Source organism: Sander lucioperca, chromosome 11 (assembly GCF_008315115.2).
Source record: "Sander lucioperca isolate FBNREF2018 chromosome 11, SLUC_FBN_1.2, whole genome shotgun sequence".
NCBI classification, from domain to species: Eukaryota; Metazoa; Chordata; class Actinopteri; order Perciformes; family Percidae; genus Sander; species Sander lucioperca.
In genome coordinates, this window is record NC_050183.1 from 24,276,388 (window position 1) to 24,291,387 (window position 15,000).

At 45.3% G+C, this 15,000-nt stretch overlaps 1 protein-coding gene across 1 annotated transcript in view; it reads right to left on the bottom strand.

Annotated features, from left to right (window-relative positions):
• The window catches only part of map1sa (microtubule-associated protein 1Sa), a 46,670-nt gene that overhangs the window by 3,503 nt on the left and 28,167 nt on the right, over nt 1-15,000 (bottom strand). Inside the window, exons 10-12 of the mRNA XM_036007452.1 lie at nt 14,107-14,408; nt 9,134-9,491; nt 3,901-4,074 (exon numbers count right to left, since the gene is read on the bottom strand). Coding sequence (XP_035863345.1) covers nt 3,901-4,074; nt 9,134-9,491; nt 14,107-14,408 — 834 coding nt within the window. The remainder of the gene's footprint in view (nt 1-3,900; nt 4,075-9,133; nt 9,492-14,106; nt 14,409-15,000) is intronic.

Genomic DNA, 15,000 nt, shown 5'->3' on the forward strand with positions numbered 1-15,000 from the left:
ATGATGTATAACAGCTGTATACTACTATCTCTGTATGATGATATGATGTATAACAGCTGTATAATACTATCTCTGTATAGATGATATGATGTATAACAGCTGTATACTACTATCTCTGTATGATGATATGATGTATAACAGCTGTATAATACTATCTCTGTATAGATGATATGATGTATAACAGCTGTATACTACTATCTCTGTATAGATGATATGATGTATAACAGCTGTATAATACTATCTCTGTATAGATGATATGATGTATAACAGCTGTATACTACTATCTCTGTATGATGATATGATGTATAACAGCTGTATAATACTATCTCTGTATAGATGATATGATGTATAACAGCTGTATACTCAGATGGGAGTCAGGGCAGATGGGAGTCAGGGCAGATGGGAGTCAGGGCAGATGGGAGTCAGGGCAGATGGGAGTCAGGGCAGATGGGAGTCAGGGCAGATGGGAGTCAGGGCAGATGGGAGTCAGGGCAGATGGGAGTCAGGGCAGATGGGAGTCAGGGCAGATGGGAGTCAGGGCAGATGGGAGTCGTGCATGCATCACTTTGTGACAAGTAGCCTCCAAGATGCTAACGGTGTTTAGCACTCAAACAATCATAAATAGCTAAAACGTTTTTGAAATGACTGCTGGCTACAAGTTAGCAATCAAACACAACAAAGGCTGTCACTGGACTGGTTGGCCATCGTTTGGATTGTAACGATTCTGATTCTTTGAGGGAGGAGTTGAAACGAGTCACATTATTTCACAAATAAGGACATTTTATTTTGAGTCATTGGTGGTTTGCAGTTTTACAGCTTTTTCAACGTAAAATAAAGCCGGACTAGAGCGCTGCTTACTGAGCTCTAAGGCTGCATCACAACAAGATTCTGGTTGCTACGGAAACTCAAACTTGTGCATTTTGAATTTGGAACCCATGATCAGATTTGAAACCAAATCCTCCAATGATTCCAAGCAGGAGTCGGTTCTCGATGGCCGACCCTACACTGGAGCTAACGTTAGCAGTCTAACCATCAGAGATAGCTACAACGGTTCTGAAATCATTTCCATCTTCTGTTAGTGTTTGTAAAGAGAAAAGTTTGTTATTTTATGGATTTCACAAATTTCAGTATGACACGTTATGCCGTAAACCGTTTAAATCTGAGCATGCTCGACTCCCATCGGGCAGTGACAACGGCTACCGACTCTGCTCTTTCTACGGACTAGAAGAAGGAGAAAAAAGGTAAACAACGGCAGAACTGGCACTCTGGATACTTCAGAATGTCTGCACAGTGACTGGATGAGCTGCTTTCATTCACCATAAAGGAGCTCATCTTAACCCAGTAAGGACTCCACTTCCTAGGGATACTTAGAAGGAACCATCTGGAGGAGAAACTGCTAGTGGCCTTTTACCGCAGCACCATCGAGAGCGTCCTGCATCGCGGCTCGGTACGCCAACTGTAATATGGCGGTGTAGGATATAGAGCGAGAATAAGGTGAGGGGCTTCGGAGTTCATGAGCTGACCTTGTCGTCTCTGCTGCTCTGGGTTATGAGATCTGGTCTTTAAAGTGATACGAGATTATAAAGGGAGTACGGGATACTGGCACTACCCGGGGAAATGATTGGACTGAGAAAGACCTCCTCTTTTTTAGGTTTTAGTGAGCTCGATCATCAGATGCTGGCCGGGACTTTGTCTGTTTTGCGAGGGAGAGAGATTAGACTTTTGTCTTGAAGGTATTTGATCCTTGTGCACAAGTTTGTATTCTGCAATATCATTCCCTAAAGCTTTGCTATAACTTATCTAAAGTGAATCCTGTGTCTTGATTTGATTCTGGTCTACCATTTTAACTAACACTTACATGCTGCAGTGACCACAAACTGGAGTCGGATATAGAGCTGGGCCGTATGGAGCAAATCTAACATCACCAGATTTCTGACCAAACTCCTCGATGTCAATATGGCAACGATATTGTACGGTTGACAATTGGTGCTTTCACAAAATATCTTCCACATTTAGATTTTAGATAAATAACCATCATAATGTGGATATAATGACTAAGTGGTTAAAGGGAAATCATAGAACAGTTACAGTCTGGTAAGATCAGAACATGACATCACTCTACTGTAATGACATCACTCTACTGTAATGACATCACTCTACTGTAATGACATCACTTTACTGTAATGACATCACTCTACTGTAATGACATCACTCTACTGTAATGACATCACTCTACTGTAATGACATCACTCTACTGTAATGCAGCCTTTAAAACCAGGAGAAGACTAAACGTACCATGTAACGATATTACAATTCTTCAAAATCTAAGACATATACCGATATATATCACGATATGTCGATATAATATTGAAATATTGCCCAGCTCTAGTCGGATAGTATCAGCGGTAGGGTTGGGCATCTTTATTGGAATCGTTTAGAGGATTTGGTTTCAAATCTGATCATCGCTTCGCAATTTAACATGCGCAAGTTTTTGTTTCCGTAGCGACCAGGCTCTTGTTGTGATGCAGCCTTAGAGCTCAGTAAGCAGCGCTCTAGTCCGGCTTTATTTTACGTTGAAAAAGCTGTAAAACTGCAAACCACCACTGACTCAAAATAAAACGTTCCTCTTATTTGTGAAAATAAGCACGAGACCCGTTTCAACTCCTCCCTCAAAGACTCAGAATCAAGAATCGATAAGAACCGGAATCAGAATCAAGAATTGTTAAAATCCAAGCGATGCCCAACCCAAGTCAACGGTCACACTTCTTCTAACAGCAGACAGAAAGAACCTGCAGAGGGTCATAAAGACAGCCCCCTACCCTCGCCAGCACGCTGCGTCTCCGGAGAGCTAGGACCGTCACCGCCGACCTCTCACACCCAGGACAGCAGCTGCTCCTCCTGCCCTCTGGCAGCACGTACAGCTGCCTCAACAGCAGGACTAATGGACTCAACAACTGGGCCATCAGGTCCCTGAATTTATAAAATGTGTGTGCGCTATGATGTGTAAATGTTGTATATATATATATATATTCCTCCTTTTATTGGTGTTACTGTTATATTTATTATACCCTGGCAGAAGAAGCACTGTGATTTCATTGTATACCTGATGTGCAGTAACAATAAAGATTCTTATCTTAACCCAGTAAGTTCACCAGAGACGTACAGTCAACGCCCAGCCGAACAAGAACTGTCACAAGAAGTTACAGAGCGGCAAAAGAGAGACGGCCGAGACATTTACCCCAAATATTGAAAAGGGTTCTTGTGTCTGAGTTTGTTGGTTCAGATCTTTGTTCTTGTGTTTCCCAGTCCTTCCAGAAAAATGTGTTTTGAGTTTGAGTTTTTTTGTGATAGTTTTGGGCTAAAATCCTTGATTATGCGGCACGTTTTCTTAAAAAATGTGATGGAATATGCGGGATATTGATGCAATTTTATGCGATGAAATTGTGGGAACTTTTTAAAACTGCGGTTCCATTGTGGCTTCATTGCGGGGTTTGCAGCTTTTTCATGATGTTCACGTCGCGTAATTACGTCACTTCATAACGTTCCCATGGCAACAGGGGGAAACGGCTGCTCTTGTGTGAAGTAAACGCAACATTTTTCATCTTTCTGCTAAGATATATGGGACTGTTTTGCAATGAAAATGCGGGGATTATGAAATCATGCAAGCCCCGCATATTTTGCGCTGAAATCGGCAATTTATGCGGCGAAAGTGTGCCGTGTTTGAAAAAATGCGGCCCCCCGAAATAAATATGCAGACTTTGGCTGATTATGCGTTGAGTTTTGGGATGGCATAATCAGGTTTTTCTGGAGGGACTGGCTATGTTACCTAGCATGTGACCTGGGTCTTTTGTAAGTTATCATGTGTCTGAGTTTGTTGGTTCAGATCTTTGTGTTTCCTACCGGAGGAGGAAGGTCTAGCCGCTCCGAGCCGCGAGCCTCCGAGGGAGTTCCTGGACGATGGTTTGGGGTCGAGGCCGGACGGCGTCTTCAGAGAGCCCACCGAGCTGCCGGCCTTCCCAGACTTCCCGTTCAGGGCGGCGGGAACCCCCCCCGAGGCCTTGGGCAGCGTCCCTGCTGGGAGATTAATCAATCACTCTGTTACTCACACATTCAAACAGACAACTAGGGCTGAACCGATTCCTCCAGTAACTCGAATAATTCCATTACAAAAAATCCTCAACGCAAAATGATGCCTCGAAGCTTCGTTAAATCAATGTCACCAACGTGGTACCGCTCACGGTGTTTCTGCAGGGAGGATTATTACTGTCGCACACCGGGCTGACGCTGCTGGCCACACAGGCCATGAAGACTAACGGCAGCGTAAATAGTGAGGGGCTAAGAGAAGGGACAGGCTGGGGAAAACCACAGGAAGTGTCCAAAGTTTGGAATCAGATCAAACGTAGTTAAAGCTAAAACTGTGGACAGTGTGTCTACTGCTAAATGGAACTAGCTTAGCACAATAATAGCACGACGTCAACGCTTCAGCATCTCAACACAAAACATGGAGTCTAACTTAATCATCCGTTCCACCAAGATGACCCAAATAAAGTCAATCACAGAGTGGTATGGACGATGGAACTACACCAAACACACCAGCTACCAAAACCAGAGACGAGACGATACGTAGTGGTGACCAGTCTGATCTCAACAGCTGATTGTTGACTCTGTCTTCACGCTAACAGCTGATCAGTGATCTACTAGCATAAGAGTAACTGAGCTGTGTAGCATTGTAATCACATATATGAATGGAAATAGGTTGAGAATAACTAATATTTACATACAGGCCCATATACAGATCAGCCTCAGGTCATGTTTACGTATGTTTAATGTGTGCCAACGATGAAATATGGCACTTAAATGCACTTCATATGTTTAGTTTTTTGAGAGATGATATTTTAAGCAATGTAGGCAATAAAAATGTAGCTTTCTCCGAAAATTAAACCAAATTATTGTTTATTATTGCTCTTCAATTAAACAAAAGTATTTCTTATGTGATGAATCGATGGAATAATCGGTAGAATACTGGATTACTGAAAGAATGGATATCTGCAGCCCAACAGAAACTATTGGTTTCAACCCTCGGGTTGTCTTTGGGTCAAATTAGAACCGTTTAAAATAAAAATTATATCAGAAATATGTTTCTCTCAACCAAATTACCCAAAATAACTTGGTGCACGTTACATGGGCCCCATGCAGCATTCTTCACAGGGATGAAGACTCTCTTTCACTGATTTCACTCAATTTTATATAATTTAACAAAAGTCTTAAATGGTTTTAGAACATCCTCACCCTCTCATCCTCCTCTCATCCTCCTCTCACCCTCCTCTCACCCTCCTCTCATCCTCCTCTCACCCTCCTCTCATCCTCCTCTCACCCTCCTCTCATCCTCTCATCCTCCTCTCACCCTCCTCTCACCCTCCTCTCACCCTCCTCTCATCCTCCTCTCATCCTCCTCTCACCCTCTCATCCTCCTCTCATCCTCCTCTCACCCTCCTCTCACCCTCCTCTCACCCTCTCATCCTCCTCTCACCCTCCTCTCACCCTCTCACCCTCCTCTCATCCTCTCATCCTCCTCTCATCCTCCTCTCACCCTCTCATCCTCCTCTCACCCTCCTCTCACCCTCTCACCCTCCTCTCATCCTCTCATCCTCCTCTCACCCTCCTCTCATCCTCTCATCCTCCTCTCACCCTCTCATCCTCCTCTCACCCTCCTCTCACCCTCTCATCCTCCTCTCACCCTCCTCTCACCCTCTCATCCTCCTCTCATCCTCTCATCCTCCTCTCACCCTCCTCTCATCCTCCTCTCACCCTCTCACCCTCCTCTCACCCTCTCATCCTCCTCTCACCCTCCTCTCATCCTCCTCTCACCCTCTCACCCTCTCATCCTCCTCTCATCCTCTTCTCACCCTCTCACCCGCCTCTCATCCTCTCATCCTCCTCTCACCCTCTCATCCTCCTCTCACCCTCCTCTCACCCTCCTCTCACCCTCTCATCCTCCTCTCACCCTCTCATCCTCCTCTCATCCTCCTCTCACCCTCCTCTCATCCTCTCATCCTCCTCTCACCCTCTCATCCTCCTCTCACCCTCCTCTCATCCTCCTCTCACCCTCCTCTCATCCTCCTCTCACCCTCTCATCCTCCTCTCACCCTCCTCTCATCCTCTTCTCACCCTCTCACCCGCCTCTCATCCTCTCATCCTCCTCTCACCCTCTCATCCTCCTCTCACCCTCCTCTCACCCTCCTCTCACCCTCCTCTCACCCTCTCATCCTCCTCTCATCCTCTCATCCTCCTCTCACCCTCCTCTCATCCTCTCATCCTCCTCTCACCCTCTCATCCTCCTCTCACCCTCCTCTCATCCTCCTCTCACCCTCCTCTCACCCTCTCATCCTCCTCTCACCCTCCTCTCATCCGCCTCTCATCCTCCTCTCACCCTCTCACCCTCCTCTCACCCTCCTCTCATCCTCTCACCCTCTCATCCTCCTCTCATCCTCTTCTCACCCTCTCACCCGCCTCTCATCCTCTCATCCTCCTCTCACCCTCTCATCCTCCTCTCACCCTCCTCTCACCCTCCTCTCACCCTCTCATCCTCCTCTCACCCTCTCATCCTCCTCTCATCCTCTCATCCTCCTCTCACCCTCCTCTCATCCTCTCATCCTCCTCTCACCCTCTCATCCTCCTCTCACCCTCCTCTCATCCTCCTCTCACCCTCCTCTCACCCTCCTCTCACCCTCCTCTCACCCTCCTCTCATCCTCCTCTCACCCTCTCATCCTCCTCTCACCCTCCTCTCATCCTCTTCTCACCCTCTCATCCTCCTCTCACCCTCTCATCCTCCTCTCACCCTCCTCTCACCCTCCTCTCACCCTCTCATCCTCCTCTCACCCTCTCCTCCTCCTCTCATCCTCCTCTCACCCTCCTCTCATCCTCTCATCCTCCTCTCACCCTCTCATCCTCCTCTCACCCTCCTCTCATCCTCCTCTCACCCTCCTCTCACCCTCCTCTCATCCTCCTCTCACCCTCTCATCCTCCTCTCACCCTCCTCTCACCCTCCTCTCACCCTCTCATCCTCCTCTCACCCTCTCATCCGCCTCTCATCCTCCTCTCACCCTCTCATCCTCCTCTCATCCTCCTCTCACCCTCTCATCCTCCTCTCATCCTCCTCTCACCCTCTCATCCTCCTCTCATCCTCCTCTCATCCTCCTCTCACCCTCTCATCCTCCTCTCACCCTCCTCTCATCCTCCTCTCACCCTCCTCTCATCCTCCTCTCACCCTCTCATCCTCCTCATCCTCCTCTCATCCTCCTCTCACCCTCCTCTCACCCTCCTCTCACCCTCTCATCCTCCTCATCCTCCTCTCATCCTCCTCTCATCCTCCTCTCATCCTCCTCTCACCCTCTCATCCTCCTCTCACCCTCTCATCCTCCTCTCATCCTCCTCTCATCCTCCTCTCACCCTCTCATCCTCCTCTCACCCTCTCATCCGCCTCTCATCCTCCTCTCACCCTCTCATCCTCCTCTCATCCTCCTCTCACCCTCTCATCCTCCTCTCATCCTCCTCTCACCCTCTCATCCTCCTCTCATCCTCTCATCCTCCTCTCACCCTCTCATCCTCCTCTCACCCTCCTCTCATCCTCCTCTCACCCTCCTCTCATCCTCCTCTCACCCTCCTCTCATCCTCCTCATCCTCCTCTCATCCTCCTCTCATCCTCCTCTCATGATCCTCTCACCCTCCTCTCACCCTCCTCTCACCCTCCTCTCATCCTCCTCTCATCCTCCTCTCACCCTCCTCTCATCCTCCTCTCATCCTCCTCTCACCCTCTCATCCTCCTCTCATCCTCCTCTCACCCTCCTCTCATCCTCCTCTCACCCTCTCATCCTCCTCTCACCCTCTCACCCTCTCATCCTCCTCTCACCCTCTCACCCTCCTCTCACCCTCCTCTCACCCTCCTCTCATCCTCTCACCCTCTCATCCCCTCTCACCCTCTCACCCTCCTCTCATCCTCCTCTCACCCTCCTCTCACCCGCCTCTCATCCTCCTCTCACCCTCTCATCCTCCTCTCACCCGCTCATCCTCCTCTCACCCTCCTCTCATCCTCTCACCCTCCTCTCATCCTCCTCTCACCCTCCTCTCATCCTCTCATCCTCCTCTCACCCTCCTCTCACCCGCCTCTCATCCTCTCATCATCCTCCTCTCACCCTCTCATCCTCCTCTCACCCTCTCATCCTCCTCTCATCCTCTCACCCTCCTCTCACCCTCCTCTCACCCTCCTCTCATCCTCTCATCATCCTCCTCTCACCCTCTCATCCTCCTCTCACCCTCTCATCCTCCTCTCACCCTCCTCTCATCCTCCTCTCACCCTCCTCTCATCATCCTCCTCTCACCCTCTCACCCTCCTCTCATCCTCTCACCCTCTCATCCTCCTCTCATCCTCCTCTCACCCTCCTCTCATCATCCTCTTCTCACACTCTCATCCTCTCATCCTCCTCTCACCCTCTCATCCTCCTCTCCTCTCACCCTCCTCATCATCCTCTCATCATCCTCCTCTCACCCTCTCATCATCCTCCTCTCATCCTCCTCTCATCCTCCTCTCACCCTCTCATCATCCTCCTCTCACCCTCTCACCCTCTCATCCTCCTCTCACCCTCTCATCCTCCTCTCACCCTCCTCTCATCCTCTCACCCTCTCATCCTCCTCTCACCCTCCTCTCATCCTCCTCTCACCCTCCTCTCATCATCCTCTTCTCACACTCTCATCCTACATATGTATATGTATATATACATACATATACATATATATGTATATATACATACATATACATATATATATATATATATATATATATACACATACATATACACACACATATACATATATATATATATATATACACAAAAAAAAATATATATATATATATATATTTTTTTTTAAAAGATAATTAAGGGGGAGAGAGAGAGAGAGGGAGAGAGAGAAAGAGAGGATGACATGCAGCAAAGGGCCGCAGGTCGGATTCTAACCCGTGCCGCTGTAAAGGACTCTGCTGGGGGAGCTACTTCATATCTGCTAACTCATCACAAAAACAACATGTTGAGGCGTGGATGAAAGCCGTCCCCGATGTGTGACGACCTTGAGTCCTACCTGCCGGTTTCTTGGTCTTGGCGGCTGAACTCTTCAGGTTCCGGCCGGCCTCGGTGTCGGCCATGCAGGCGCCAGGCTGCGGCGGGAGCGGCGGCAGGTCCTTGACGGGCGCCGGAGGCGGGTCGTGCAGAGAAACGTGACCATAAAGCCGACAGGAATCATCGTCAGAGTCCAGATCTGCCGTGATGGACGGACAGTCCTCGCTGCAGGGCGGGACAGCCGAGTCCGACGCTGTCGGGAGGGACTCGCTGAGCGATGGGGGCGGAGTCTCGCTGAGCGATGTAGGCGGAGTCTCGCTGAGCGATGTGGGAGGAGTCTCCTGGCTGAAGGCCGAAGGGAAGTCGCTGCTGCTCTGATCCTGTGAGGAGAGAGGGTTTCGTTAGAGCAGAGATCCTCAACAGGAACTATTTAGTTCCCTCTCTAACTATTTAGTTCCCTCTCTAACTATTTAGTTCCCTCTCTAACTATTTGGTTCCCTCTCTAACTATTTAGTTCCCTCTCTAACTATTTGGTTCCCTCTCTAACTATTTAGTTCCCTCTCTAACTATTTAGTTCCCTCACTAACTAGTTCCCTCTCTAACTATTTAGTTCCCTCTCTAACTATTTAGTTCCCTCACTAACTAGTTCCCTCTCTAACTATTTAGTTCCCTCTCTAACTATTTAGTTCCCTCTCTAACTATTTAGTTCCCTCATTAACTATTTAGTGCCCTCTCTAACAATTTAGCTCCCCCACTAACTATTTAGTTCCCTCACTAACTATTTAGTTCCCTCTCTAACTATTTAGTTTCCTCACTAACTAGTTCCCTCTCTATTTAGTTCCCTCACTATTTAGTTCCCTCTCTAACTATTTAGTTCCCTCATTATTTAGTTCCCTCTCTAACTATTTAGTTCCCTCACTATTTAGTTCCCTCACTAACTAGTTCCCTCTCTATTTAGTTCCCTCACTATTTAGTTCCCTCTCTAACTATTTAGTTCCCTCACTATTTAGTTCCCTCGCTAACTATTTAGTTCCCTCACTACCTATTTAGTTCCCTCACTAACTATTTAGTTCCCTCACTATTTAGTTCCCTCTCTAACTATTTAGTTCCCTCGCTAACTATTTAGTTCCCTCACTAACTATTTAGTTCCCTCACTAACTATTTAGTTCCCTCACTATTTAGTTCCCTCTCTAACTATTTAGTTCCCTCACTAACTATTTAGTTCCCTCTCTAACTATTTAGTTCCCTCACTAACTATTTAGTTCCCTCTCTAACTATTTAGTTTCCTCACTAACTAGTTCCCTCTCTATTTAGTTCCCTCACTATTTAGTTCCCTCACTAACTATTTAGTTCCCTCTCTAACTATTTAGTTTCCTCACTAACTAGTTCCCTCTCTATTTAGTTCCCTCACTATTTAGTTCCCTAACTATTTAGTTTCCTCACTAACTAGTTCCCTCTCTAACTATTTAGTTCCCTCTCTAACTATTTAGTTCCCTCACTAACTATTTAGTTCCCTCACTAACTAGTTCCCTCTCTAACTAGTTCCCTCTCTATTTAGTTCCCTCTCTAACTATTTAGTTCCCTCATTATTTAGTTCCCTCTCTAACTATTTAGTTCCCTCACTAACTAGTTCCCTCTCTATTTAGTTCCCTCACTATTTAGTTCCCTCTCTAACTATTTAGTTCCCTCGCTAACTATTTAGTTCCCTCACTATTTAGTTCCCTCTCTAACTATTTAGTTCCCTCACTAACTATTTAGTTCCCTCTCTAACTATTTAGTTTCCTCACTAACTAGTTCCCTCTCTATTTAGTTCCCTCACTATTTAGTTCCCTATCTAACTATTTAGTTTCCTCACTAACTAGTTCCCTCTCTATTTAGTTCCCTCTCTAACTATTTAGTTCCCTCATTATTTAGTTCCCTCTCTAACTATTTAGTTCCCTCACTAACTATTTAGTTCCCTCACTAACTAGTTCCCTCTCTATTTAGTTTCCTCACTAACTAGTTCCCTCTCTATTTAGTTCCCTCACTATTTAGTTCCCTATCTAACTATTTAGTTTCCTCACTAACTAGTTCCCTCTCTATTTAGTTCCCTCTCTAACTATTTAGTTCCCTCATTATTTAGTTCCCTCTCTAACTATTTAGTTCCCTCACTAACTATTTAGTTCCCTCACTATTTAGTTCCCTCACTAACTAGTTCCCTCTCTATTTAGTTCCCTCACTAACTAGTTCCCTCTCTATTTAGTTCCCTCACTATTTAGTTCCCTCTCTAACTATTTAGTTCCCTCTCTAACTATTTAGTTCCCTCACTAACTATTTAGTTCCCTCACTAACTAGTTCCCTCACTAACTAGTTCCCTCTCTATTTAGTTCCCTCACTATTTAGTTCCCTCTCTAACTATTTAGTTCCCTCATTATTTAGTTCCCTCTCTAACTATTTAGTTCCCTCTCTAACTATTTAGTTCCCTCATTATTTAGTTCCCTCTCTAACTATTTAGTTCCCTCTCTAACTATTTAGTTCCCTCACTAACTATTTAGTTCCCTCGCTAACTATTTAGTTCCCTCGCTAACTAGTTCCCTCTCTATTTAGTTCCCTCACTAACTATTTAGTTCCCTCACTATTTAGTTTCCTCACTAATTAGTTCCCTCACTATTTAGTTCCCTCACTATTTAGTTCCCTCACTAACTATTTAGTTCCCTCACTAACTATTTAGTTCCCTCTCTGTTTAGTTATATATTTAAGTTCCAACATCAGTTAACAAAGACGAGGGATTGATTGTTTGGATGAATGTTAAGGCGAGACACTACAGGTGAATAGGCTAAAATTTTTAAATAATAGATATCTCCATGAAACTTCCTCAGTTGATTACTTACACAAGTATATAAAAAAATCTATTACAAGTTTTTGAAATGTTTATGTTTAATTATGCAAATTAGGCATTTTCTCATTAAATATGCGCGATTTTGCATATATTTTTGGTAGATAGATCTGAACATATGATAAAGCCAGGTGCAAAATTCTTTTTTCATTTTGTTTACACACAAGATGAAAACAAAATTACAGAGGAATTTCAGGATATCTGCTTTCATTACCTAGGAAATCAAAATATACTGTCCATAGCCCTAAAAAAATCGATTTTCGCCATGTTTTTTAGCTTAAAATTTCACATAAATCAGGGCAGGAATGATTTATTAACAAATCCCTCTGTAAATATCTTCAGAATACTACTAAGTGTATAACTGGAAAGTTTGGTGTACATTGGTGCTACATAGGCTGAGATGTTTATACTGGAGAATGACAAAAAACTCATTTTGAGAAAACCGCATTTAAAGATTTAAATAGTGGAATTTAATACATTTCTATTGGAAAAATTGCTCAAAAACAGAATAAATGCTCAGGCCCTTAGTGATAATAACATAGAATATTTCAAGCTCATGAAAATTGATTATTTAATAAAATGGCAGGCATACAAGGCCTACAACTGCAGTAACTCAATGAATTAACATTGGCGTATCATGCACAAAGTTGCAGACAAAACCCACGCTGGACAGGTGTATGGACACAGAACAAGACCAACAGTAGATGTCACAGCTTTTTAAAGTCCAACTGTCCATTCCAGCACCATATGTATTTTAGCTGTGCTTAGACTCTAGACTATGTTTTACACTGGCAGCTGTGATGGCCTCAGCTTTTGAGGTCCTGAGCATATCAGTTTCTCTCATTGAATTGACCGTCACAACTGAGCTCTGAAGCCACAACTTCTCCATAACAGAAAGCATCAGAGGCTCCTTCATCAAGGTGGAGATGGCCATACTGCTGCTGCTCCAGCTTACTTTTCCCACAAAACAGTCCCCTCAGTCAGCTGATAGTGAAGATAACTAACCAGAACCAGTCCTCTCAGTCAGCTGATGGTGAAGATAACTAACCAGAACCAGTCCTCTCAGTCAGCTGATGGTGAAGATAACTAACCAGAACCAGTCCTCTCAGTCAGCTGATGGTGAAGATAACTAACCAGGCTCCATTCAGCACTGGTTCATAACACAACAGAACAAAACTAATTATGAATCATTCAAAAGACCAATATTTAGAACATTGGAGAAAGCAAACAAAGTAGACTAAATTATTATTTGACAGATTATCTTCACACTGTCAGAGATACAAAGAAGAGACGGATCCTGACTAAATACAGGCTCAGTGACCACCAGCTGGGTCAGACAGAGATACACTTCCTCCTCCACTGGGAAAAACTATCTTCACTAAGAGATTTACACCTTGGAAAAATAGCCAAAAAAAGTTAAGACCAGAAGAGAAGCTGGTAGTTCTCCTAGGAGAGGTGACAGCAGCTCCACTGACAGCTACATATGGATCTGCCTGCTACAGCCTGAGGGACTCACACCACTTAGGATCCCAACATTACAGATTTGTTTAGTAGCCTATTATATAGTAATTATATTATACAAAACTGTAACTGTTGTGTAATGTAATTGTTTTGTAATATAGTGTGTTGTATCGCGATCAGTACAGTGTGGTACATATGTGACAAATATTTAATATATGACATGTAGGCTATGACTTTCTGTAAACTGCTGAGAGAGAGAGATAGAGAGAGAGAGAGAGAGAGAGAGAGAGAGAGATAGACAGAGAGAGAGAGAGAGAGAGAGAGAGAGAGAGAGAGAGAGAGAGAGATAGACAGAGAGAGAGAGAGAGACAGAGAGAGAGAGAGAGAGAGAGAGAGAGAGATAGACAGAGAGAGAGAGAGAGAGAGAGACTCCGCTGTCTGAACACTCCTGTTTTCTGAACGACAGTTTAAACATCAACGTATGTGTGTCTATGTGTGTCTCGCCTTAATTACTGGAGGATGTAAAACACCTGAGTACTGGCCGAGTAACGACCTGATTGGCCCGTTTAACTGGAGAGGCGGGCTCTAATCCTGGGACTGTTGTTGTTTGAGGCTACCTGTGAGTGACTGTTGTTGTTGTTGTTATTGTTTGAGGCTACCTGTGAGTGACTGTTGTTGTTGTTGTTGTTGTTGTTGGAGGCGTCTGGGGCGGGGCTAACGTTGCTAACATTGCTAACGTTGGTAGCGTTGCTAGCGGGCTGCTGGCGGCTCTCTGGCGTCCTGGGGTGCTGGAACTCGCACGGCGACACCAGGCAGAGGTCAACATCGTGGGGAACGTCCGAGACGATCTCCGGCATCCCGTGGATACCGTGTTCCTCTGGCCCGTTCCCACGGTTACGGTTCGATCCCAGAGGCCCGGCGTCCGAGTTGCTAACGTGTCCGTTAGAGCAGACTCCGTCTCCTAGGGGTTGGTAGAGATACAGATAGCGTAGGTAAACAATGTGACCGTTTCACCCCAAAGGCCAGAGCAACCTCACATCACCTCTCTCCTTTAGGACTGAAGGCTCCACTGACGCTAGATCAGAAACTAAAGGTTAGTTAGTGGAAATATAACACGCTTTAGTGAGATTCAAAACCAGTGTTTCCTCTGTTGATTTGACCGTGGGGGGGGGGGGCCGCCAATCAAAGTTGGCCTATATAGTAACTCAAAAAATACAGTTCAATCACAACAACAATATGCCTCATTGTGTGTGAATAGAGGTGAATACATAGATTAGTTTGGGTTGCAGCGAAGAGTCAGGTCTGTTTCATCCTTTAGGATTTTTTTAGCAGCCCCCCCCCATGAAACAGACACTTCGCTGCAACACAGACTAATATATGTATTCACCTCTATTCACACAATGAGGCATATTCTCTGTTGTGATTGAACTGTATTTGTTCCTGTATAGGCCAACTTTGATCTTGACATACAGGCTCAGCATTCTGCAGCAAATACCAGTAAACCCAGAATTAATTACATGATCTTAGTGCAGAGAAACTACTCAGCATGTAAA